The sequence below is a fragment of the Trachemys scripta genome, chromosome 9 (assembly GCF_013100865.1).
Source record: "Trachemys scripta elegans isolate TJP31775 chromosome 9, CAS_Tse_1.0, whole genome shotgun sequence".
Classification (NCBI taxonomy): Eukaryota; Metazoa; Chordata; order Testudines; family Emydidae; genus Trachemys; species Trachemys scripta.
In genome coordinates, this window is record NC_048306.1 from 16863966 (window position 1) to 16891889 (window position 27924).

Consider the following 27924-nt stretch of genomic DNA (forward strand, 5'->3'; position numbering starts at 1 on the left):
CTGTATCACAGAACTTTACAAACCCTGAATTTTACCCATAAACAAAACCAATCAGTTCAGATGTCTATTGGCTCCACCCACGCAAGAGTGAAGCTGCTGCATTCTACACTTAGTAGTCCTCTTCTAAAGTAGCACTGAGTAAAGTACATTGCCTTAATCAAGACAAAGTTATACGGGCATCTCTCACTACACTGAGTCCATATTAGAAACCAAACAGTGACAGCCTTTGGGAAATTAAAGAAAGGCAGTAGGCCCAGAGCCTCAAAGATCTTTAGGTGCCTAACTCCCATTGCTCTCTGCTAATCTAGGAATGACAAAGGAATCCAATATGACCAGAGACTGAGAGCCATCTTGAAAAAGGCCAGGCATATACACCACAGAAAGTGTGTTCAGGACTCTTGCCCATTCATCCAAATGGAAACGCTGAAGAGGAGTGTTACCCCTGTTGTTTCCTAGTGCCTGATGTGTTGAAACTAGGGTAGAGGGCGCAAGCAACTGCTTTATCATAAACAGGATTTGTCAGCTTGATTCTGCAGCTGGACAGCAAACCAGCCCACCAACATGCAGCTGAGTTACTTCATTCCTGAACAAGTCCTTAATGTAGTAACCAGTACAGCTTAGTGGAAAAGAATTACTGCAATAGACCTTGATCCAGCAACGCACATAAGCATGCTTGTAGTCCCACAGGAATCTGTGGGATTACTCACATGCTTAAAGTTATGCATGCTCTTAAGTACCTTGCTGAATCAGGGCCTGAGCACACAGAAAAATATTTTTTACCAATATTTTTCTGCCATGTCTTCCCTCCTGAATATTTCAGACAACAATTTAAATGTAATGTTGACAGCAAGCATAAATGCTAGTTTTTATAATTTTTCCTGCTCCATATCTTGATCCTATCCTAATACTTTAGAAACAAGTATCTGGCTGACCAGTTGTTACGCTAATGTTCACATACTACAAAGCAGGTGGAGCTGTTACACAACGCAAAACACACAAACAAAAAGGGTAAGAGTATATTTCTCCTCAAATCACTTTAATTTCCCACAGCCATATAAATTTAAAGTATGAAACAACAATACAGCTATAGAATCTAGGTTCTCTTTTAAAGCAGCAGCATATAAAACATATAAAAGCTAAAAGCTCAGCACGAGCTTCAAAGAACAAGGACTGAGTGAATTTTGCTGAAGACATGTAATTCACAAAATACGATACACTAAAGCAGTGGTTTTCAACCTTTTTTCATTTGCGGACCCCGAAAAAATTTCGAATGGAGGTGCGGACCCCTTTGGAAGTCTGCTCCCCGAGCTCCGGGGACCACAGATTGAAAACCACTGTTCTATGGTAAAGACAAACTTTCAAAGACCCCTTAGTCTGGAGACCCCAAGGGGCTGCGGACCACAGGTTGAAAACCACAGCACTAACGTACTGGAATGCATAAAATATAAAGCTACACATTATTTAAGTAAAGAAAGGCATTGTATAATATACAAAATTTGCAAAAATTAAACCATGAGATTTTTCTGAGAGTACCATGAACACAGAAGCTGGCAATTAACATTTGTAGATAGAAAGAAAAACTGGCAGTTTTATATTTAGCATTCAGTTTCTCCACTTTACGACTTCACTTTCTTAGCATCCTTCTTCCCAGAGCTCTCTGTTGCTGAATCTGCTTTTCTTTTCTGTGACTAAAGAAAAACAAACAGTTTTTCAAATGTTGGAAAATATGAAGGACATGACTATTCAATCTGAAGACAGAGGTTCTAATTTACTATGCAATGTATATTTCAACCATTCATATTCATAGTGCACAACAGAGGGCAAAAGAGAACCCCCTGAAAAAAAGTTAAAGTTAAAATAAGCACAAGGGCCTGATTCTGCCACACACTTTCATGATCAGCAGTACCTTACTCCACAAAGAGTTTTATTGGTTCAGTATTACACATCATGAACAAAGGTAGCAGGATTAGGCCCCTGGTTTGTGTATGTGGCTTTGCTTGTTCTATTTAATTCATCTGAAGAACTAGTTAATTCATTACTTATCAAGTATCTTCCTCCCGTAACTAGTATTTTAGAGCAGTGGTTTTCAAACATTTTCTCTGGGGACCCAGTTGAAGAAAACTGTTGATGCCCATGACCCAACGGAGCGGGGATAAGGGGTCTGGGGTGTGGAAGGGGTTCAGGACTGGGGCACAGGGTTGTGGTGGTGGTGCCAGAAATGAGGGGCTCTGGGTTTGGGGGGGCTCTGGGCTGGGGATGCACACTGTGGGGTGGGGCTGAGGGGTTGGGGTGCAGGAAGGGGTTCCAGGTTTGGGGGGGCTCAGGGCTGTGGCAAGGGATTAGGGCATGGGGTTGGGGCGCAGACTTACCTCCAGCAGCTCCCGGTCAGTGGTGCAGAGGCAGGCTTCCCGCCTGTCCTGGCACCGCGGACCGCGCCGCGCCCTGGAAGTGGCCAGCAGCATATCTGGCTTCTTGGCAGAGGCATGCAAGCGGCTTTGCATGACTCTTGCCCACAGGCACCGCCACCCCTCCCCCATGGGAGTGTGGAGTCTGTGCTCGGGGCGGGGGTAGCGTGCAGAGCCCTGTGGCCCCCCCCCGCCTACAAGACGGACCCGCTGCTGGCTGCTTCCTGGCCGCAGCGCAGTGTCGAAACAGATAGGCACTAGCCTGCCTTAGCTGGTCAGTAATGCTGATGGGACTTTTAACATCCCGATCGGCGGTGCTGACCAGAGCGAACCAGTGCCTGACATGCTGCGAGCGAGAACTGGGTCGAGACCCAAAGTTTGAAAAACGCTGTTTTAGAGGCTGGATAACAATGTAAGGTTAAAGTTTATGTAACACTATCTACTTACATCTTGTTAGGGTGTCGGGAAGGGGAATATTTTCTCAAGGAATTCATCACACTCAGAAGACAGGTATCTCTATGCTACTTATATGGAAACCCTTTAAAGGGAATCAAAGAGTTGAAGTTCTGATCTTCAAGAGAGTTATTACCCACATCTCCAGGGAGACAGAGATGGACACCTATGGTATGCATGTAATCTCTTTCTTGGCCAACTAACACTTTCGTTTTGAAGAAAGGGAGGTTACAATTACCTTACTTTGCACTTCATTTTAACTAGACAAATCAATAAAAATGTTGAATCATGCCCCATTAAGAGGTAAGTAAATGCTGATAAATTTACCGCTGGAACTTTTGTTCCTCTTTTCTTCTTTTCAGCTCTCTCTTTTTCCTCAATTTCCATATTTTCTTTTTCTATCAATGATATGAGAGTATTGCAGCGTCTTTGGAATTCCTAAGAAGGGTAATAATCAAACATTAAATTCTGCAGCAGAGACTGCATCACTATATACACTGAAAGTCACTAAGGATTTCAAACCATCCTGAGGCATTTTCAAAGGTGCTCGATTCCAACAATATGAACCAGATTATCCGAAGTGCTCAGGTCCCATCAATTATGGGAGTTGCTGGGTCCTGAGCATTCTTGAATATCTGGCCACTTCATTTAAGTGCCTAAATGGGAGTGAGCAGTTTTGATACCCTCACCCTTTATTGTTCATTTAAAAGCATCTAGATACAGCAAAAGGTGCTGGTCATGGTTGTGATTTGAACAGTATTTCTATAGATACCCAAGAAGTAATGTGTCCCTATGCGTCTCACATACATGAATGTGGCAGTTTCTTGCTATATGTTCCCATATCAGCAGTACAGTGCTCTGTAAGCATTAGCACAAGGGGTTAGGACATGAAAAATATTAACTGACATTAAGCAGTGGTAGAATATCTGAGCAGAAGTACTAATTGATTATTATTAAAAAGTTTATGTAATAAGTTTATATGACACCGTGTCCCCTGCTCTTAAGGGCTTACAGTTTAAAACAGAGAAGGTAAACAGGAGACAAGAAACAGGACGTCATTTATAACAGCGAAGAGATTTCTGGTAAGAGGAGAAAGGAATGAAGGATTCATAACAGAAATGGGTCCAAGAAAGGTTAAGACAGAAGATTTGATTGGGGGCTTCCAAGATAGGAAGCAAGACACTGTTCCAAACTTATGAAAAACATGACATCAGCTGAAAGATGCAGGAATAAGGGAATTATGTATGTAGGTTTTTGAAGGTGAGGTGATATGGTAAGAGACAGGAAAGCCAGCTCGTTAAGTGAAGTAAGGAGGGGGCTGTTGTGGCAAGAGATTACAGTCTAAATAGCCAAAGCGTGGGGAAAAGCAAGCATTATTATCCCCATTTTACAGATCAAAGTGTTAATTTCTCTTTGGTCCCTTGACCTGCGCAAACATCTGGTTCATGAGGGTTCCCCATACAAAAGATACTGGGTTAAAAGGTCAAATTGTGATCTGTTAGTGAAACTTCCTAGAGGAAGAGTGGAGGACTCACACCAGAGATTTTCTGACATTCCCTGCAATGGAAAGCTAGGTTCTCCTGCAAAGCCAAGTTTTGGTTTCAGTGTGAAAGTGGAGAGAAAAAGCAAAGATTCACTAAGCTAGGACTAATGTACTAAATTTAGCAAAAGGAGCAATTAAGCCAAATAGCTAAAGATTTATCTGATTTAGTCTCCTGTATGTCAAAGAACATTCTAATTGTTACTGCAAATTTTCTAAAGCTTTCTGTAGACAACGCACATAGCCTTCTCCAGTACTGAACTGAGCTCCCAGATAGATCTACAGCACTCATGTGAAGATTTGAGACAGTAAAGTCAGTTTACTGCAACAGTAAACCCAGAGAGCGCACTCAGCCTCAATCTGGGCTTTCATCAGAGATTTGGATTTTACCAGCCAATTATCTAAATATAACACACCATGAACCCCTTGAATCCTTATGGATGGTAGCTGCTACTTTGGTTAGAATCTTTAAATTCACAGAGCTGTGGCAAGACTGAAAGGATGGTCTCTGTACAAAAACGCACTGGCTGTTGATCAGAACTATCAAACAAAAAAAAAAGATATGAGGCATGGGGATATGGAGATGTGTCTACAAGACCTATGGATGCTAAAAATAAAGCTCCCTTTTTTACAGCTGTTACTCAGACTCAAGCTATTCTAAATGGAATTGTTTGTTCTTCTAAAAGCAGTTTAGCCATTTGAGATGTAAGACTGCCCTGAAGCCTCTTGAACGCTTTGGCACTAAAAATAGACAAAAAATACCTGTCTACACTTTCTCGGAGGAGCTGGATGCTCTTGTTTATTGCATTTGTGGGGGACGGGGAAGAATCCGACAGATAAGGTGAAAACATTTCTTAAGCTTCACAGAGGAGAGAGAAATTCTATACTAACAATGGAAATAATCTATTCTCTGATGTCTCGATTTCCCACTCAAAAAAAAAAAGTTGGGGTGAAAGAGGTCATTCTGACCCCAATGAATAAGTGGGGTAAGGGACAATCAGAGGTTTGCATGTTCTGGAATACAGGCCTCCCAAAGATCTTCCCGGCCCAATTAGTAATTAATGTAATACATAGACCCACAAGAATTAGATTTAAAAAAATTATATATGATCTTCTGACAAAGCCTAAAAGAGTCTTGCTGACTTTACTTTTAGTTTTAATATTTACTGTGGGGTTTTTTTCATATCACCAGCAGGAAAGCTGCCTCCCTGAATGGGAGACTGATAACCCAATGTTCAGAACAGAGTTCCTGAAGGCAGCCACTCCATGGAAAGGGAGAAAGCAGCCCGTCAAGTTTCTTAACATAAGAACAGGGCATTTCCCATGGTGAAGAACTGTTTTTGGCCTTCCTGTGTCTACAGGGGAACTGACTTCTGTGGTTAGGCTGAGCAGAATGGGGCCGAGGCTAATAGCAACTGCAGAGGAAATGGCTTCACTGAAGATCTTGTTGAGGTAGCTTGCCAGCTCCAGATGCAAGGCAACAATGGATACGGTCAGATGGCAGAAGAGAGGCCAACAACATTTGAGTATATCTGTGGTATCAGAATGTGAAGCAGCCAACACTGAGGGTTTTACCTTTTTCCTGTGGATACTGTCAGAAGTTTGTGGAAGCCTGCTGATTTATGAAAAAGGGAGGGAAACCCCCCATGTTAGCCTCTGCAGCAGCATCCTGGCTCCCAGCACTTCCCAAGGCCTTCTGTGTCCAATAGATAGCCATTTCAGACAGAGCAATTTGTAACAACCCTCCTATTCTTCTGGTGGGGGAAGGTTCTCTGTACTTGGTGGTATCTTCTGAAGCAAAAAGATTCTCCTAAGAAGAGTGCTGCTGGTCAGCTTTCGTTCCTCACAGAGGAGCAGTGACTGGATTCTGTGTGCACCGAAAGTAGTTACTGCTTATTCATCTGTTTATCAATCATTTGGTGGGGTGGGGGAGAGGAATCTCATTACCTCCTGCAGAAACTAGTACTTTCTCAAAGTCCTCATATACAGCAATGCAAATTACCTCCAGTGGTTTATACAATTGAAAAGAAGCTGCAGATTATTGTGCTAATTATTCTAAACATAGGAAAACAACCCAGCTCTCAAGGGACATGGGGGTTTATTAGTCAAATCTCTGGATGTTCCTATCACTAAACTGCTAGATTTTACATGACTGGCACAGGAGTGGAATTGCAATGGTATGGTATGGTATGGTATGGTATATCTGGGGAGTGGGGATTTAAGCTATGGGTAATTATGCACAGTCCTACCCATGCTATGCCTGCCTCAAACCAGCATGATGAATCCCTCATTTTGAGGGCATTACATTCATTCACAATTTTTAAATACAAAACAAGAAAAATGGGAAAAGAACTGAAGCCTCATCTTAGAAATAATGTACACAAAATAGATCTACCAATCTGGAAATCTTTCTGCAATGCAGTATCTATGTAGGTATTTTGAGTTATTTTTAAAAGTATGCCATGATACTACATTGCCTTACTGCTCTCATATGGCAGAACTAACTGGAGTCTGCAGACCTGTGCACATGGCTTTTATTGAACAAACTCAATTATCAAGTAGGAAATACATGAAGATAAGCATTTGGGAAGGGGTTTGGACCACTTATAGTACTTTTTCTGTCACATAGCCTCTTTTGCAGTTTCTTCAGTCTACCTAGAAAAGGCAGCTAAATAATCTTTTAAACATGTACAGACAATAGGAAACTTAAAAAGACTATGCCAACTTCAGTACATGTCATTATGCTTGGACTGAGCACTACTTTTTGAACTTTTTGAAGTAGATGGGTCACTATGAATATAAGCAATACCCCCCTTTCTATATCAATCAGTAGTCATAAAGCTGCAATACAACAAGCACAGAAAATATCAGTAAACTTGGGAGACTTATTCAAAGAGATTAAAGACTCCACATTACATTTCCTGTGCACTTAAAATCCTAGACACTAAGACTGCCTAAGTCTGAGTGACAGAAGGTCTGAATAACTTCTCTATGAAAGTCAGGGTCAAGTGAACGACAAAGGGCAAAGGAATTGCATACCACATTTGTGTGCCTCAACCTGACTTTAACAGACGATACAACCTCAACGTCAGACATTGAATCAAGCTCCTGCTAAGAACTGCATTGAAGTGAGATACTTCAAAGCAATGTTCATAATCCCAAGGGGGAATCACTTCATTTGGACTTCTACCCTCTTTGATACTGCAATGGAAAGAGTTACATTCTACTGAGCTGCCAACGTTAAATTGTTACCATTTAATCACTTCTACTTTGTGGGTATCAAACACAAACATTTATTTAGTATAAACTGTTCATATATAAAGGTTACAAGAGGGGAAAATTAAATATTTGACTAGAAAGATATGTAAAAAAAACCCACCAGAATTCATACAATCAGAAGAAAAATCTTCTGACCACCAGTTCTTTGTTACGTGCTATCTTTGGGCTACGTTGTGCCATTGGTGTAACTGTGAGTAAATGTTCAACATTGGGATACGCTCCCCAGAGGGAGCTTCTAGAACATTTACACTCAAATAGGCATAAATCCCTCCCAGAGTTTCCAGATGTGCACATAAGGGAGGGTGAGCTGCCTCTCACTTCTATCCATAAAACAAACCCTCAGCACAATTGGGGGTGTTGCTTATGCCACCTTTACGGCTCCAGAATCCTGTTATTTATAGCAATCTCATAGATGCTCTAAGTTATGTATAATCGTCCCCTGGCTCCAAGGAGGTGGGTTTCTGTTGAGACGGTCAAGTTAAAATGCTAAAGGAGAGAGAGGGAGACTTTAAAAACAGCATTCAGCAGTATTTTCCCAACCTAACACCACTGTAATCAGTGGCAGGTTGGCCAGTAGCATCAGGCCCTACCACGGATTCAAAATACTGGGGTTGGGGGCTTGTTCCCTCCCACCCAATCTGTGCAGGGAAGGTACCCTTCCATGTGTGCATCTTCTTCCACCTATTCAAGAGAAGAAAAGGGACTCGGCTGCCTCCACTGCTTCACACCCACCCAACAGGTCCTGTGGGAAGGACAGAATGAAGGGTATAAGTTGCTGCCCTCTCGGCTACTGGAGGCAGGGGGCCAAGTGGGGGCACAGGAACACATGGGAACGGGGGCAGGAGAGTGGCTGAGTGGGGGCACAGAGCCACATGAGGACAGGGTGGTGCAGGGACACATGGGGATGGGGCAGATGTGCCTGACTAAATGAGAAAGGCTAGGGGGCAGCCAGTGTCTGCATAGGGGAGGCTCCCTAACCAACTCCCCCCCCCCCCCCCCCCAAAAAAACCCAAAACACACGCCTGTTCCATACCTTTCCCACCCAACAACCCTCCAAGTTCACATCCAGTCTCCTTCCCAGCAATTACTTCCCTTCCCTCAGCTCCTCCATTACCCGAGTCCCCCCCAAGCCTTTGCACTACTTCTGAGGGGTGCAGGAAATAAGTTTCTGCACTGTAGTTTAAATTAATTACTTAAAGTTCTGTATTAAGGTGCCTAGTAAAGAATGTATTTGTCAAAACACATTTCCTGAATCTTTTTTGTTGTCGGTGTGGTTACAGACCTACTTGCTGACAGGGTATTTTGAAATAAATTACCAAAATAATTAAAATTGGTGTGATTATATTGTGTTATTTTGACAAATAAAATATGCAGAATTTTAAAATACCGTGCACAGAATTTTACAACTTTTTGGCACAGAATTCCCCCAGAAGTAATACACATACCGAACCTGTGGCTTTCACAGGTCACTGTATGTAAAATGTACATAAGAGTTCTTTCCCCTTGTTAAGTTCTGTTCCAGTCATTTATTAAGTTTTTAAACTGCACAGATTTTTCTTTGCCCTCATTTTGTTACCGAATAAAATTCTACTATTTGGAAAATCATTCATCTTTATTAATTCACAAAGATGCTGCAGGGTGCCTAGCAGTTTTGAAAGCACCCACTGACTCCTTAATATATAGTGTGACAACTCATAGGATCAATGACAGCATAATAAGCATAAGTGTGTAGCAAACGCCACAAAATTAATAGGTGCATTGACAGTGTTCTATTCATGCATAGCACCACACAAATTCCTAATAGGCCCCAAAATAGCTGGGCCAGGTAGAGCACAGTCCATCAGAACACATTACTGTGGCTCACTGTTAAAGAGCTCTTTCAAAGCCTACCTGAGACAGATAGCTCTGTGTTAGTGCTTCTAATAGCCCTTGTGTCTGGCTTTTCAAACTCAGTAGACAGCCACTCCATCTCCACTCCTGCAGCAGCTTGTTCCCTTTTGCTTCAGGGATATTATAACAGGCAGCTACAACTATTGGGATTTTTCCCCCCACTGAGATCCAATCTTGTGAGTAAACACCACCAGCATCTACCAAAAAGCACATTTAATTGTCATTCTGCCTCTGGTGAGAGGGTAGCTGAATCTTTCCTTGGTGCTGTTAGGTGTCTGGTGTATAGCTTCATGAGCCAGGGGAGCAAGGAGTGCCCCCAGGTTCACTACTGGCACTTCAACATCACCAATAGTAATTCATGAGTCATGAAAGAAAGTCTCTGCTTGTAGTTTTCTGAATATTCCTCCGTTCTTAAAGATGCAAGTGTCAGGTATCTTCCCTGACCAGCCAATACCAATGTTGGTGAAGTGTCCCCAGTGTATCAACGCCTGCATAACCATAGAAAAAGTAGCCCTTTCTGTTGATGCACTATGTGGGGCAAGGTTGTCTAATACCAAAATAGGGATATGTATGCCATCTATTGCTCCACCACAATTCAGGAACCCCATTGCTGCAAATCCAACCACTACATCCTGCACATTGCTGAGTCACAGTCCTGCATAGCAGGAGACACACTTGCATGGCAATGGCCCCAGCAGTGGAATATCTAACTCCAATTTGATTTTCCACTGACCAGTAGCAATCTGGCATTGCAAGTTTCCACTGTGCAATCGTTACTGGCTTCTCCACTGGCAGTGCAGCTCTCATCCTGGTGTCCCTGCGCTGGAGGGATGGGGTGAGCTCAGACAGATAGATCCAGGAATGTAGCCTTGCACATCTGAAAGTTCTGCAGCTACTGCTAGTCATCCCAAGCCTGCATCACAATACAAGCCCACCAGTCAGCGCTCGTTTCTTGGGCCCAGAAGCAGCACTCCATCTGCAGCTGCTCAGTGAATCCCACCAACCAACCTTGAATTGACTCTCACTATGTCCCACAGCAATCTGTCCTCCAAGAAATCCTCAGGTTCCCCACTGATTCAGTTCTTCTTATGCCTCTTCAAATACTGGAGGAGCGTGCGTCCTGTGTTTGCAACGTTTATGACAATAGTGCCGAGCTGTACAGGCTCCACGTTTCTGACAGCAAAGACGGCCATACGGAATTTTTTTAAAAGGCAAGAAAATTATGGTATATAGATGACATTATGGGATGGACATGGTTGCACTTGGGGAAGTTAACCCCTTGCTCCCAGTCACCCCCTGCGTGACTCATTTCTCCCCCACCGTATGTTGCCAAAACTTCGCAAAAGACAATGCGCTGGACGATGGCAAGTTGAAAATTGGTATACTTACTCATGGTGCACTACATTGTACTGTGCATCAGTACAGCACTCCTGGTGAGTACATGCAGTGCCAATACAAGGAGCCAAGTATGCAGGTGCAAAAGAGATATACTAATTGCAACAGCTTTATGCCTATGTAACTTGCATTGACCAAAGTTTGTAGTGTAGATGTGGCCTTAGAAATTGTTGATGGGAGAATCTGATTGGCCCATGCAGATAAGCTTCTGCCAGGATATTAGATGCTTCTACTATAAGCTAGAATCTCCATCATGAATTTTGTCTTCAACCTCATGCGCTCTAAGATGGAATAATCCATATACTGTATTTTTCTTACAGAGAGTCAATTCTTGAGGGAAAGGCTCTACCGCCCCTTGGTCATTTCTTTCAAGGTCATTTGATATTTCTTGTCCAGGTTAGAAAGAGCAAAAAGAATTTTGTTCGCTCTTGTCATAGCTACAAAAACTAGGATTGCAACAGAGAAAGGAGGAGCACTGAATCATCACTGTTTGCATCACTGAAGATAGAGAATCTATCATGAGAGTAAAAGGACATAGTCAAGCCAAAAGTTGTGGGGACAAGTCTGGACTATCTCCTATATTTACAGAAAACAGGCTCTCTGTCAGTCCAAAGGTCTTGGACTGCCAGAGAGCTCTTCCTCTGGAGAAATGCAGAAAAAAAGATTCACAGAACAGGCACAAATTGTGGCTTGGTGAGAATAACTATGATTCAGTAGGTCATGGTATTTTCCATTCCTGAAGCATGCACACAAATAAAATAAAGAGGAAGATAATAATTACTAATCCTGAACACTTAAATAAGTCTTTATGCAGTTAAGAAAAACTATTGTTTTATAGAAGCTCTCACTCTGTTTGTGAGCTTAACCTGGGTAGGCCATTTGCTTAGGGAATAAAGAAATGCAGCAGAATTTATATTTGTTTTCTGAAGAGAAATCTTCAGAAGGAAATGAATAGGAAAGAAGATGGAGGAAAATTAGGCCGTTTAGATGGAATTCAAGAGACATCTAGTGGCTGGTAAGATACAGTGAAGTTTTTCTTGGACCAATATATAACAAGTCCTTTTCAGAATTAAACTGCCTTGCCTACTCTATTTAACACAAGTTTTGGCTATAAAATGCAAAATAAAATAATCACCACCACCACTTCAACAAAAATCAGGATTTTCATATGCAAACAGAAACTACATCACTAATGAAACCCTAAGTATTTCATCATGAGTCTGATAGAGTTTTGAGAGATTAAGAAAAATGAAAATAATAAACATTAAAACTAATAATTACCTCTAAGAAGGTTTAGTTTAGAAATATTAGAAGGTTATGAATGGTCTGTAACTGGAAGGGGGCTTGCAGCCCAAACATTACCTCTGATTTTATCTGTGTTCAATATGTATTGTTACTACTCCTTTATAGCCTGTATACTCATGCATTACTGTAAGTATTATAATAGTAGAATAATCAGCTTAATAAATAAACTAATTTTAATAGACTAAGTTTGAAAAAGACTACTTAAACCAAAATATTCACTGCATTTTGGGTCCCTCAATTTCTAACCACTCACCACATTTCCACCCCCTTGTGTGGCCAGGAGAACAACTACTATATAATAAAACTTGTGCCATTCTGGCCTATGCTTTACCCTGATAAATTTACCCACAGGAGATTAACAGGCATGTAGAAATAATTTAGCTGACTAAATTAGATACCATATATGTGACCCTGTATGTTTATAGTTTTAAAATCCAACACTACCTGAAAAGGAAATTTAAGTTAGTAAAAATGGTAGCTTCCAGCAGTAAGGGCAGATATGGAAGGTAATCAAGGGGTGAGGGGGATGGTTGAGGGGATGAGGAATACAGAGATAGAAAATGTTGCTGGTAGTTGGTATCTCAAGCAGACCATCTTTGCTGTGTAATTATCAGCAGCTGTGGGAGTAGTCAGAGGGCATTTATGGCCTTTTTCCTATTGAAACGTACTACTCAAAGCCGTGTTCAAAGCCCTGGATGGGTATTTTATAAATAAATAAACCCTGATGGTGCTGCATGAACATGGGAGGCTAGGTTTGCGATCACTAGAACAAAAGGTTAAAAAAAAAAAAAAAAGAAAAAGAAAGAAAGAAATATCCAGGTTTGCATATGGAACGGTACCAATCTCATCTGGACATCTTGTAGCATCTAGTCACTGATCTGCTTTGGACAACAGGGTATGGTGGCCAGGCATAGACTGTGTGATGTGCTCCTTTCTCTGTTATCAAGGAGCTCTGCTCCCTGTCCCCCCTCCCCCTTTTTTGGGCAGGGGGAGGGTTCAATTCAAGGAGCCTTTGTGAGGGGATAGATACCAGTGATCCCTTACTTCTTCCTCCCTCCCTCCTAACAACTACACTAGTGCCAAGGACAATATGGCCTGTTACAAAGGAACTGTTGTGTCCAAACTTCCCAAGCTCTTTTTGCAAACAACTAAAATATGAAAATTATTTTAAAAGTTGTGTCCTCATCTTTGTAACAAACACTTTCACTAAAATAATGTTATGTTTTCTCTTTATATTGGGCTCTGTCCTGCAATATTTACTCAGGTAAACCTCTCACTGAAGTCATTGCCAGTTGTGCCCAAGTGAAGACTGCAGGACTGAGACTACAGTTGCACAAGAAGATTATACTGTCCTACTCTGAGGTTGATGGGTATTTTAATATTTGTACTCAGCATGTCTTCCCCTAGCATTGCTACTAGTTAGTCAGTGGATAAATTCCATTAGAATGGCTATGTTCTCCAGACTGAAGAAAGAATGCAGCTGAAATGCAAGGTATTAATTTGACTGATACCTTAGTCAAATTGGTGCTGTGTCTTATTTATGATCCAACTGTTCATAAAATAGTCTACTGTAATATGATCTAGGTAAAGTGTCATGACTTTTTTAAAATGACTACATTATACAAGAGAATCCTTCTTTAATTTTAAGTTTTACCTACTATAACATACACTAAGTCACCTGCCACAATAACTGGTTTTTGTAGAAACACTCAGCTACTAGACTTCTCATTTTAGTCCTGAAATATAAATACAAGAGAGAAAGTATTGTAAAAGAAAATTAAAATGTTACTTTATATTTTATCAAATTCTGTTCATCTTTTGATAGCCTGTCAGCTAATTCTGAAAAGTGATTCAATTCAAGACCAGTTACAGACACGCTGTTTGGATTATTTATTTTTAGTGTGGAGTGAGCAAACAACCGATTTGTAAGGGCAGTCTATCTTTGCATTAATCTCTTTGGCTTACATGAGACTCAGACTTGCCAGGTTTTGTAATCTGTTTCGATTTCATTGTAAAGCATTGTTTAGCTGTGCTGAGAAAAAGGCCACCACATCTTATGCTAGGAACTGGTGGTGAGAACATAGACCAAAATGACCACTCTCATACCTAATTGTTTCCCTCACTCCAGTGTTCTGGTACAAGTCCAAATTCCACATAAATTTGCTTAAAGAAACATAAAACATTATCTTCAAAAATCTAAGCCTCATGTAATTGATGCTTGAACATACCATAGCAGTTCTCGATTTGATAAACCAGTCAAATCTGAACTGGGGAGCATTGCGCACACACTGCCTTAGTTCTTCATAGACATTTTCTTTGTCAAAGCCCATCTTGTGTAACATGCATATCAAGAATCTATCTTCTTCTTCTGTGTAGTTTTTGCCTTTGTTTGTTCCATACTGAATACGCAGCTGATGAAAAGGGGCTTTATACCTTGCAATCTGAATGCAAAACAAAAATAAGACTTTTTATTGGTGGACGTATAACACTAAATTAAGGCTTTACCACTTCATTGTTACAAGCAGTATGAGTTGTTTATGACAACAAACGATATTTTATATTTTTATTCTGCTTTTCAATGAAAAGGGTTTATAAATGTAAACCACTATTCAAACTATACACAGGGATCACTTCCTCTCCCACTGAAAAGTAGCCAACTTTGGTGTGGTAAATATCAACGCTTCCCAACTGCTTTCTTTCTAAAGGGACCTGAAAGACACCTCATCCAACTATAACGGGAGGCAGAATTTAGTACTAGAAAATTAATGGTAAGACTAATTAAAAGAACAAAAATTGCAACTGTTACCTTGGCATCCAGAGCTTTCTTGATACTGATCCTTCGTTGGATTCTTGCCTCTCCTCGTTCAATCTGAGCCATAATCCTCTCAATGTCCTGCAGTTCATTGCAACGTTCCCAAAAAACAGCTAAAGGAACAAAACATTAAATCTGTAAAATAATATTTTTATTATGTCCTTGTTTGATTGAAGAATTCTATAGCAAAACAGTGTAATATTAAACAATGCCAATTTTCTGTTCATATTTGAAGATTTACCAAACAATATTTCACTAGGCTATGTGAAAAACAAATTAAGACACATTCGTGTTTATCAGTATCTTTAGAGGTGAGCTACAAATAACTCAAATTACACTGACTTCAGTTTATTTACTTTAATGAGGTCTGTGTGGATAAAATCCTGCACAACTCAGTATATTTAAAGGGAGTACATATTACATCAATAATAGTGGAGACAAGACAAGGCTTGTAGTCTAGTGACAGTGCAACATTCTGCCATGTGAAGGAACCAATTTTTGGTCTTTCACTTGTGCTCTGTCTTAGGTCAGCAGGGTCTAAGCAAACCAACTCATTCCTGGAGTCCTCCAACTGACATCCGCAGACCCAAAAACAATTTAAATAAGCTCTGGAGAGACTCGAGTCCAGCCTTCTTTGACTATGGGAAGAACACTCAAACATAAGATGTTAGGAGAGGTTGCCTGGTGCAATAGAATAGCGGGATGCTCAAGGAAATAAAGTAAAAAACTATTGTCCTCCACTTAGTAAGGCAGCTCCCATCTTCTCATATGCTGTGTATTTATACCTCACTACTGTATGTTCCAGTCCATGCATCTGATGAAGTGGGTTTTAGCCTACGAAAGCTTATGCCCAAATAAATTTGTTAGTCTCTAAAGTGCCACAAGGACTCCTCGTTGTTTTTGCTGATACAAACTAACACAGCTACCACTCTGAAAAACTATTGTGTACTTCGCCACAAGCAGAGGGCCTGATTTAGTACATCAATTTATGTCGTATTGCCATTTCGAGGAAAATTTCACAGAGCCATTGACCTACATTTATATTTTCCTCAAAGTGCTCAGTTTGCTTATTGCTACTGCATATTCACTCTGGTTCTGCTGTTAATACCACAAATATTTATTTTTATCAATGTCTATTATACAAGTCCAGAAAGCTACTTCAAGTTACAGCTCCAATCCCGCAAAGAATTGTGCATGTGCTTAACTTTACACAAAATAAAGCATGTTGCTTTGCAGGATCAGGATGTAAAACCAGCAAAAATCCTGGAATAAAATAAAAAAGAAATCACATCCATCTATATTAGTATTGGACTGGACCGAGATGTGAAAGTTTACATGTTAAATTCATCCCTGGTGTAACCCAGTGACTTCAAGAGACTTACACGAGGGATGGATCTGGCCCTCAGATTATTTTGAGATTTCATAATATGGGTGTCTTTGCTCATTGAATATTTGCATCATAGTTTGGTTTGATTCATATGTATTGTATGGGTTGAGTAATTCTACTAATAGTGTAAATTAAATAATCTGTTCTTTTTGGTTTATTTCATCCAGTTCTGACATGTGCACCTACTTCGCTTACACCAACGTCGAAAATGTCCTGACTGTGGGCCAAATTCAACCTTGAAGTAAATGGGCACAATTTAATTTGCTTCAACAGAATAGCCTTTGTTTACATCAGAGCTGTATTTGGCTGTCTATTATGTCCATATACCCCTAATAGGCAATGTCAGCTCTATAATCACTGCCAAGAAAACTGGAGTCCCACACTGAAAAATAAACAAGTCAGCCCCTTGTACAATGACACTGTCAAATGTAGATGAAGCAAGTCATGAACTAAAAATCAGCTAGTGCAGAATAAAGAATACATAATCGCAGCATAATCCCCCCCAGGACTTCACGCTTTCTAAGAGGGAACACATTCTTTTAACCTTTCACATTCTTCCAAGCTCCGAACCCTGTAATTTCAGAAGTCATATGACAAAATAGTGTTATATAGATATGACTGTTAAAAGATATACTTGAATTTAACAAACCTGAATACTCTATGACTTCCTCTGGTGACTTTCCTTCCACCTCACGGGCAATATTATCTATATCATCACGTCCATATTTCTCATTAGCTTTAATAAACTGATTAAAGTCTCTTTTGTTCCAGTTTGTAAAACCCTGAAAGCAGAGAGATAAAGACGTCACTATCAGGTGAAAATATTTTGCTAGAACTTTTGTCTTAGAATGTACCATTTGCTCCAATTGTTAATGCTTCAGTACAGTGTCACATAACAATTAGAGTGGTTAATGGTCTTTCAGGATTTCCATACATTTCTATTATCCAGGGTTTATTACTCAGTCATAAAATTCTCTAGTGAGTTATTTTTGTGCATAACCCCTCATGCATCAGTAAAAACAATTTTTTTTCTTACCTGTAAATGGTATTTCTCCAACGAAACAAGCTCAATCCACATCCTAATGGATTTTCATTTAGCTCACACTTCAACAGGCACAAGAAACAAATAAAATGACAGGAGTTTGGGGAGCACCAGTCCTGGTGCCCTTGAAAGTCACCTAACCAAGCAAACACTAAATGTAATAGCACTTATTTAGAATACTTACAAACTATGAATAAGACACACCTGGATGGAAGCAAAAGTGTACCAAGGAAAGATCTCTGTTCTGACATGATGCAATCAAATGGAAACTCTCCATAGCATTGTCAAACAGCAAGCCAGTTATGCATTGTAGAAATGGAACCAAAACTACAAAACAGCTAAATGAGATACAGTGCACAAGATCATCATCCAAGATGATGCTTTGGTTGTTAGGACAGGGGCAACTGAAAGAATCAAAGCAGCGAAGAGTCCTGTGGCACCTTATAGACTAACAGATGTATTGGAGCATGAGTTTTCGTGCGTGAATACCCACTTCGTCGGATGTATATTCACCCACGAAAGCTCATGCTCCAATACGTCTGTTGGTCTATAAGGTGCCACGGGACTCTTTGCTGCTTTTACAGATCCAGACTAACACGGCTACCCCTCAGATACTAAAAGAATCAAGAACAAGCAAAAAAACCACAAGCCTGAAGAGCAGTTGTATTGCACTGCACTTGTTTAATCAGAGAAATACCATTCCCAAGTAATAAAAATTGCGGATTCTCCAAGTGAACAGGCTCAGCCTACAAACTTAATGGTATCTGTATAAAAATAGTCCTATGATCACAATACAGGATTCTTTTTTTAACCAATGAAGCTAGTACTGATGGCTACAACAGTAGAGGCATATGTTTTTACCCTGCTGTACCTGATGAAGTTATGAGTGGTCAACAAAAACTGTGGCCTTGCAAATCTTTTCTAAAAAAAGGTAAAAGATAAATAATAAAAGATTACCTCTCCCACCTTGTCTCTCGAATATCCCGGGACCAACACGGCTACACACTGCAAACAACTAAAGCAACATGGTTTCTCTGTCCATTAGATTGCAGCACCTTTGGTACAATATGTCCATTTCTCTACAGAGGAAGGGTTTCTAGATTATACAACTACTACTCTTTCAGACAAGTTCTCCTCCTCAATAATTAATTGTTAATATGCCAAATCATCAGGATCAGCATTCAGATATCAGGGAATTGGTCTCATCCAATGATAGTGTCAGGTACCTGCAGAAACCAAACCTATCCAATGACGTTTGGTTAAGATGAATGAGGTTTTAGACCATGTTTTATCTGGCCATGTGATAACATTTGCCTGTCCTATGTAACTTCTTTTTTAGAAATCTTTGGTAAGAGTGGGTAGGGTAGAAACATACTGGAAACCCACAGGACTGGGAATGCATCCACTATATAAGTTGCGGTACCACTTGCAGATATTCAAGAGAATGGCAGTTGGATAGGAGAATCCATTGAGACCTGAGGACCCAAAAAACTCAGGGAAAATACACCTCACCGTTTGTGGGATTGTGATCAAAGATCAGAGTGAAGTATTTTCAGAGATAGTATATATGACAGTATCTGTATAATAGCATGGTTCAAGTATGTTAATAACTAATCTTGGTCTATTATATAGTTTTTTTAAAGAATGTTACACTTTCTACCTTAAATGTAATGAAGGGAGAGGAAAAGTATCTTGTTTAAAAAAAAAAAAAACCCTGAAGTGGGTAACATAAGTTAACCTCTATGGGCCAAATCCAGCTTCTTTTATTCACACAAATATTTCCACTGATTTCATCAAGAGCACATTAGACAAACAGGATGGCCTTAATTTAATACATAATGTATCACAGGCAAATTCAATTTGAGAATGGGATAACCATGGGAAATGACAGCTAAAGCTCCTAACTCAAACACAGCCCCTTCCACGCGCATTTGAGGTTGTCAGAAGTATATACATAATGGGGGAAAACAGAAATTTGATCAACAGATCTTCAATCCAGCAGACAAAGGTATAACAAGATTCAATGGCTGTAAATTGAAGATAGATAAATGCAGACTAGAAATAAAGTGCAATATTTTTTTTTTTTTATAGTGAGGGTAATTAACCATTGGAACAACTTCCAAGGGTTGGGGTGGATTCTCCATCACTGAACATTATAAAATCAAGATTGGATGCTTTACTATCAAATATACTCTAATTCAATCTCAGCTACTGGACTTCAAACAGTAATTAATTCATGGAAGTCCTATAGCTTGTGTAGGAAGTCAACTAGATCACCAGAATGGTCCCTTCTGACCTTAATATAGGACTACATCAAGAAATCCTAGGGATGAGAACCAAAGGCCATCTTTTCCAAAACACAGGCATCTCCCTGATTCTAAGAGAGGTCACATAAAAATCTCATGGTATTTAGTCCTGTGCAGAAATTAGAAAGTATCTAAAGTTATTGTATATCGTGCTGAAACTCAGATATTAACTCATGGCATCACTACTGCATACTACCTAACACATAGATCAAGTTAACAGATTAAAAGCTAGAAACTTCTGCATCAAATTCCTGAAGCACTTTCCTGGTATTTAATCAAGCAAAACTAAACACATTTTAATGACACGTTGGCTTCAGTCAGGGCTAAAGAGGCACCGAGTAAGGCAGATTTGGCCCCTGATAGGGACACAAAAGCTACAATATCAAAGGATTCTGATTTTATTTATACCACCAGAAACCCAAGTTGGAATTACAGATATACAGCACACACACTTTGGAAGTGTATTACTTGTTTAAAAGAAATATGACATGCTAAAAATGTCCTTACATTGCTTAATCTGATGATCAGTTTGGACTCTTTCTCCTCACTCTTTACCCTGTTTCTTTTATCCTCTCTCCTCTTCCCTATTCTGTGGATTTGGTTTCCTTTCTTGAGTCTTTAGTCTCCTTTCCCTCTCCCACACCTGATGAATTTCTAGTCAAATACAACTGACAAGATGGCTGGATAAATCAAAGCTCCATTTAACTATCTTTAGGGTAAAGCATCACTGCATTTAGACTGGAGGGATATTTTTCATTACACCTAAACATTTTGTGCATGTGTTGTTGTTTTTTTTAAACTTTCATAACCTTTTAATAGTTTTGTTTTACTGTATACAATAGTGAATGAAAAATGTGAACTGCCATTTTTATAAACACACTGCAGTCTGCCATGTATATTTTAATAGTCATCTTTTGATGAAACGCTAGGCACTAAATACTTCAGCTACTTTTATCATTTTACTTGTGTGAGCAGCTTTTCTTTTTCTTCAGTTTCTTCTGGAGTGTGAGGTGCAGACTCATCAATCTTCTTTTGTTCCTCTTTTTGTACCTGAGCTGCGTTTGGGAGGTCAGGATTCCTAGGGACCTGAGATCAGCAATAACAGGATGAGCAAGGAGTAAAAGAACAGTGTTATTAAGGGTACTGTACATATTCATATCAATCTCACTTCACAATTTACTCTATAAACACAAGTTAAATTTGACAGGATTGATGCAGTCCTCACCACTGAGCATTTGTTACAAAAGGAAATGTTTCTGACGCCTTGATATACTGGTAGGAAAAAAAAAATTAAAACATGCCACATAGCTACTGGAACATTTTTTTTTTTTCAGCTGGATTTACAGTTTACAGAAATGTTGAGGTTGAAAATATTATCCTTTCAGGCAAGGTGTGTATCTCAAATCATAAGTCATTCATCGACATTTGCTTTTTCTTGGCTTACAGGCTCTTGTTTCATTCAAGTGTAATGTTAAACCTCACTGGTAAGCAACCAAAGGATCTAAGTTAATTAAGTTCCTTAAGGGTGAAGCAATTCCTCTCTATGATAAGTGCTGTTAGATCCCATAAAAATGATAAAGGTATATTTCTCCAGTGATTAGGAACTAAAGCAGACAATGACTTTTATAACTATTATCTTTCCACTGTGAATAGAACAATTTAAACGTTATTTTTTCCACCATTGTTGCCTAAGAGACAAATGTTTTTAAAAAAATGTTATTGCTCAACCCTCTCACACAAGAGGGCCTGATCCTGAAAAATATTAGGTCTGCTTTGCACAGTGCCAGGTCCTGTGCCAAGCACATCTTGGGCCAGACCTGCAAACAATGAAAGGAACAGATCTCAGCTGGTGTAAATTGTCACACTTCCATTCAAGTCAGTGGAACAATATAAACCAGCTGTGTGTCTGCCCCACTGTGTATACCACAGGTGTACTCAAAATACATGTACACTGCACCCTAGTTACAAAAAGACGTTTTGCTGATTTAAAGATAGGAGATTACAGCATTTAGGTAGAGCAAGGCAGGTATCTTTTTATGTCCCTGCCCAGACTGCAGCAGGTTTCGGATTTTGTGACCTCTGTACTGTGTATTACATTCCAAAGCACATACTTGAAATCTGACTTGAATGTGACTGTTGAACATGCAAGCAAGAGTTTCTTCCCTTCATACTCATCAGTATCAAAAAGGAGTTCTACATGCATGCAGGTGAAGTTCTTAAAACATGCCTATGTGGTGGAACAGCATCTACTACCCTATTGACCTATTAAAAAGTTCCCACCTACTGGATCCACGCATGTGGACTCAGGGGCTTGTTCCCTTCTCACTGCAACACTCCAGTGTGCTTCAGTACGTCTGAAGCCAGCAAAAAATCTCCTTCCTGACACAAGTAAGATCCTTCACACCTCCTCTGCAGCCACTCCACCCATGTCTTTCCTGCACAGGGTACTGCTGGAGATCTATGGCACACAGAACTTTGTTCTGGGCCTTTCCCTCATTGCTAAGTAGTGATCTTGCATACCACATATTCTGTGATGGCAAGGCACAAAGGGATAAATAAAGAATAAAATTTAAGCCTTAGTTAAGAATCTTCTCTCTTTTGTTGTTGTTAAGTTGAAACATAACTTCTATAGTTTGTTGTGATTTAATATGAACTATAATATGATCAGCACAAATTCACCCCTCTGACATTTGTTTTTTAAATAGGTCTCAGTTTTAATACTAGTTTTGCCTTAAACTGAGAGAATGTATCTTTATAATAAAGATTTTTACATCAAGCATCTTCAAGAAAATCTCAGGTTGTCAAGCACATTGCATCAGCTGCATAACAATATCAAAGAGATGATATATACTTATATACTGCTCTGTTATATGGATAGTAAACAAATGACACTCCATTGATTTCAATGGAGTTATGCTGGCATAATATTGGAGTAAAGGAATGGTGATTTGGGCCTTTAATATGAAAACAGTTTCTTTACAGGAGTTCAGTGTGGCACAATTTAGGACTATCAAAATAATCTGCAAGAGAAAACAACTGATTTTATGGCTTGCAATATAGAGGACTATGTAGAAATGCCAGCTACTGAACATCTCCATTTGAACTTCAAGAGTCACAAAAGCAAAGTTAAGTAACAGTGATTTTAAATTTCCCTTTACTTCAAATTATGAAATATAAAATGTATTCTTTATTTCTTTTCCAACAGAACAAAATTACTATCAGTGTCATATTTGTTACTCTTACTCTCATTAATAATTGCACTATTTTTGGAAGTTAACCAGTTCGCAGGTTTAACTTAAGCAAACTGATCGTTATTCCATAGTGAATAGGTAAGTTTAAAAAAAAGTATGTGCCACATTCTGCTGCTACTCATAATCTGCATCCCAAAACTTTGGTCCCCAAGTAATACAATGAACTAATGATGTATATAAAAGTAACTTTCATAAGAAAACTTTTGAAGAGTTATTTTATATTTGAAAAATGTAGTAATATTCTGCAATAACTAACAGTCTGTAAAAGAGTGGAAAGAGGGCACAGTTTGTCCTTCTTCCTGGCTGAGATTTTAGCAAGCTTTTTACAGAAACAGAGTGGTTTATTGAATGTGATAGTGAGTTCATCACACACAAATTTAGTTCTACTGCTGCAAAGTTAGTTGCCTACAATGATGCATTACCAAAATTCAAGCTTAACAAGTCACCTGTATTTATCAACTTGCTATTTTTCTCCTTAATAGATTATTAATATTTCAAAAAGCCAGGAAGCTTTCGTATTTTCCTCAGCCATGTATAAAGCAAGCCCTTCTCACTTAAGACCCCCAAGTTAGACATATTGGAACAAGTTCCATGCTATAGCACACAGGAGTTTCAAAGAACAAGCTTGAGCTTAACAGGTTAGAATTTGGCCCACTACTAATAACCAAGGACACAAGGTACCACACTATTTCCTTAGAAACCTAGATCCAGGACATTTATGATCAGAGATCAATCCGGTTGACAAAATCTCTTTGAATATGATGTAATCTGAAGTAAAGCAACAGTTAGGAGACTCATTATTAAAATACCATATATGGATCTGATTGAAAGAGAACAGACTTAGAACCCAAGTCTCAATTCCAGCCAAGGCTCACTTGGCACAAGTCCAGAAAGGGGGAGGCAAAAGGTGGCTTTATGCCATTTTTGTGCTCCTTCAATTCTGTGGCTGACCAGATGGTCAGACCCCTGAAAGCTGCTAATTACCCCTACAGGCTGTTATAGCAACAAGGGATCAGCTGGGTGCAAGGATGTCCTGGTCACACCTTCTTTTCTCTGATCAAACATCTAGGCAGAAGGCTGTGGCATATCACCAAAAGGGCACCCTCAATGACGATTCAGTGGTCAGCTAAGCCAAGTACTGCCTCACATTAAGGCTGCCCAACACTTCCGATTATAAGACCCTATTTTCTATTGCTTATAACTTTGCCGAACTTAACCATTCATGTTCAAACCCTCCATGCCAGGGGGCTGCCTCGGGCTACGTTTTTTTGGGAAAACTTCAACCAAAACAATTCAGCAGTTTTTCAGAACAAGGCTATTTTAAAAAATACACATTTTAGCTGTGTGAAATTCTGGTGACCTTGTCTTTGAAAAGCTCTAGTGTCCACATATGCTGGACCAGGGACTTGAAGTTTGGCAGCAGGTGGGCTTTGTGTCAAGGACGTGCTTTTCTGCTGTCCCCATGAAAACCTGGCCAAAATGATAAGCCTTTGAAAAACTGCAACTTGCACATGCTCATTTGTAGATTTTAGTAGCTGAATTCCCCAAAGATTCCATTTACACTGGGCATGCTCCAGCTCATGGCTAAGCAGGTCTTTCCCTACAATTGCAGCTCTGGGCTGCGAAAAGTTTGGTTGTAGAAGATGGATGGTATGGAGCGGCACAGAGAAAAATCACAGGGAGAGAAAGGACAGTCTCATGAGCTAAGGCAATTAAATGCTTCTTTGGAGAACTGGATTCTATCCCTGCTTTTACCACAGAGTTCCCATGTGATGCTAGGCAAGGTATCGTGGAGGTAAATTCTTGAATATCCATGAAACATTCAAACACTGTAGTGCTGAGCATCACAGAAAAGCCTGTAAGGAAATTAATAATTCTGCCCACTGAATTCCCACATCAGAGTTCATTAGATCAAAAGAACAAAGGAATAAGAAATTGAAAGAAAACTTAAGAGGAGATAGGATAAAGATATCTTAAATTAAGAATGACATACTAAGCAAATGGGCCACTCCTTCCTGCCCTCTCTTATAATTCAAAGTAGAACTATGAAATTAAAGACAATCAAGTTGAATGGACAAAAGGCCATTTTTCTTCTTTAATTACACAAAGTACATAAATATGTAAAAGTCACTTCTATAGGATATTATTCAACTATAGCATTGTAAGAGTCAAAATGCAGTTGCACTTACATATAACTAAGAAACAGCAGTTGCACAAGCTATGACAAAATTACAAACTATCATCCTCATACTTCTGGGCATATGGTAAGGTAATAACCAGCTGAAGTCAGCAAGACATTTCTTGCTGTGGCATATTACAGTATTGCACAAGTGGCAAATTGCAGTGCATGCTGGGAGTTTTCCCACCTTACTCTGAAGAGTCCAACATAGGCTGCTAAATCTGAAGACAGGATAAAGGACTATACCTCTGTTCACTGACCTGTTCCAGTAAGGTCTGTTATTAAATAGAGAAAGCTGACAATGCGTTTCCCTCCCATTCAAGCAACCAACACTATAGTTATACCATTGTGCTCAAGGTGCTTAGTGTCTCTCAAACTGTGAGGTCCGCTAATCTTGAGAGACATCAATCAGGCTTAGTAAAGTGAAAAGATACACTGATTTTTACCTACAATGCAACTGAAGCTGACTATATAATTAGCACATGGTTAGGAAGTTTCTAATTTGCTAAAATTTCTAGGCTCATTTTAGCTTAGAACTCTGCAAACTGCCCTCTGTCAATAGTAAATAAAAACACTTTAATTATTGCTATTTATTTTACCCTGTTCATAACTGTGGTAGGTACTTCACAACAATGATGAGATGACATGGTCGCTGCCCCAAAAGACTTTACAATCTATGCCACCTAATATATTTTTAATTGTATTTAACTGTAGAGGAGAATCCCATTGTATCCCCTTTTCTAAATCATACACACCGGGGAGATACAATATTACAGGCCCTCTTTACCTCGTAAGTGGAATGTTAGAGCAAATTTTACTACATTAAAGGTGTTAAGGTTAATATACACAACTCCTTTAAGTCTTTGTATTTTCCTGGAGCGTCATTTTTCTTTAAGAACTGCTACTACATTTGCCTTTCACCTGTTCTCCATGAGTTCTCAAAAATGATTGGCAATGGCTGTGGTATCACTTCCTTCCTTTAGAACTCAGACGAATTTAATCTAGTCCTACTGATTTAAATATATTTAAGTTACCTACATGTTCTTTTACCTGCCTCTAGTTGATATTCTAGTTCATACTTATATCACTAAGCCTCTTGCTTTTTTCATTCTTTTTGCTGAAAGTGTTAAGCACATGCATTGGGAAATTACCTTTTCCTCCTCTAATTGTGATCACTCCTTATTTAACAGTAGTCCTACATTTTCCTCCATACGTTTTGCTCCTAAGTAGCTACCCCCCTCCCGTCAAACATTTCCAGCATTTTTTTTTTTTTTATTTTTTATTAAAACCAAATTTTGGTAATACTACATCATTTTGCCCTTGTCATTTCAACATCATATTTGTTGCCATATAATCCCATCTTCCGACTTCTCCTGCATTATATTTTTAGATCACTTTGTAATTTCATGTTCCAACTATATCTTTTCCTGGACAAATCTCTTTCCTGTGACTCTCATTTTGTCACAATTGGCCTGATTTCTGCACTAAGTTATACCTGTGTGAATAAAAGAGTAACTCCACTGGAGTCAATGGAGTCACATCAGTATAAAACTAGTTAGTGCAAGTGCAAGAGAGACGAGAATTCAGCAGCTGAATAGGGGAGATGCAAGTCCTAAGGCCTGCATTAGGCATGAATCCAGTTGCTAGGGCTCAATAAGGGGAACCAAACGTTGTTGGTGTCTGTTTTAGTCTTTTCTTAGTATTAATGAAGTAGGATTGTTATTTTGTAAAACAGGAGACTGTTCTCTTGGTTACATTTCCTGGATCTTGTTAACTCCACATCACAGGAGGTCCAAGAAAATGATGAGTAATCAAATCTACAGCAAGTCAACACAAATCTACAGCAACACAACACAAGTCAAGATTGCTAGAAAGCCTCTAAATTACCTATTAACATGACTTTAGTACTTTCATTTGCCTTAAGAATTTAGCAATTCTCACTATTACAACAAATCTGGATACACTGATGCTAATATATTTCATTCATTTGAAATAAAGAAAAGTCATTATTACCTTATAGCCTATAGTCTTGCGATAATAAAGAATTTCTTTTTCCAGAAGCTCAAACAATCGTGGTGGAAAAAACTGGAAATCTTGAATATTTGGCTGTTTGGGGGGTCGTGGAGCCTTTAAAAATACATATATATGACCATTACGTAATTTTCTATTACTTTCAGTTCCCATAGTCCAGACAGTAGCAACATTTTACACTGTATAACACATATTGATTTTACTACAAGTTGAAAAGAGTGGTACAGATTAAAAATCTATATACTTTTACCTTGGGAACTTTCGGTTCACTAACACGCAGGGCTTCTCTAAAATATGCATCCACTGCATAGTTTGCTTTGCGCTCTCGTTTTGGAGGCTCTATCCATTCCATCATACTCATCTACACACAAACAAAACAGAACAGTTTAAATAACTCCAAATATCTTCCTGAAATCACAAAAAATCAATTATAGTAGTCAGTTTGGGTTGAACTAATTAAGACAGTGTCCACCAATAGACAAATAGTATTTCTATTGTGAGCACTAGTTAAAGCTTATGTTTCAACAGAATTCATGCTACTACAAGGTACATCACTAAGAGGCAAATTCTGATTAAAGCATTTTAAACAAACATACAAAGAGGATCTCAAAGGGGTATGGAGGTGGGGGTTGAATAGGTAAGTAGCCAT

At 39.3% G+C, this 27924-nt stretch overlaps 1 protein-coding gene across 1 annotated transcript in view; it reads right to left on the minus strand.

Moving 5' to 3' along the window:
* Positions 1-1009: 1009 nt before the first annotated feature.
* Positions 1010-27924, minus strand: part of SMARCA1 (SWI/SNF related, matrix associated, actin dependent regulator of chromatin, subfamily a, member 1) — a gene marked incomplete at its 5' end in the record, with an annotated part of 55065 nt that continues 28150 nt past the window's right edge. Inside the window, 8 exon segments of the mRNA XM_034781109.1 lie at positions 1010-1688; positions 3186-3296; positions 14496-14708; positions 15074-15192; positions 17116-17248; positions 20778-20900; positions 27258-27371; positions 27526-27636. Of these exon segments, the coding sequence (XP_034637000.1) occupies positions 1617-1688; positions 3186-3296; positions 14496-14708; positions 15074-15192; positions 17116-17248; positions 20778-20900; positions 27258-27371; positions 27526-27636 (996 nt within the window).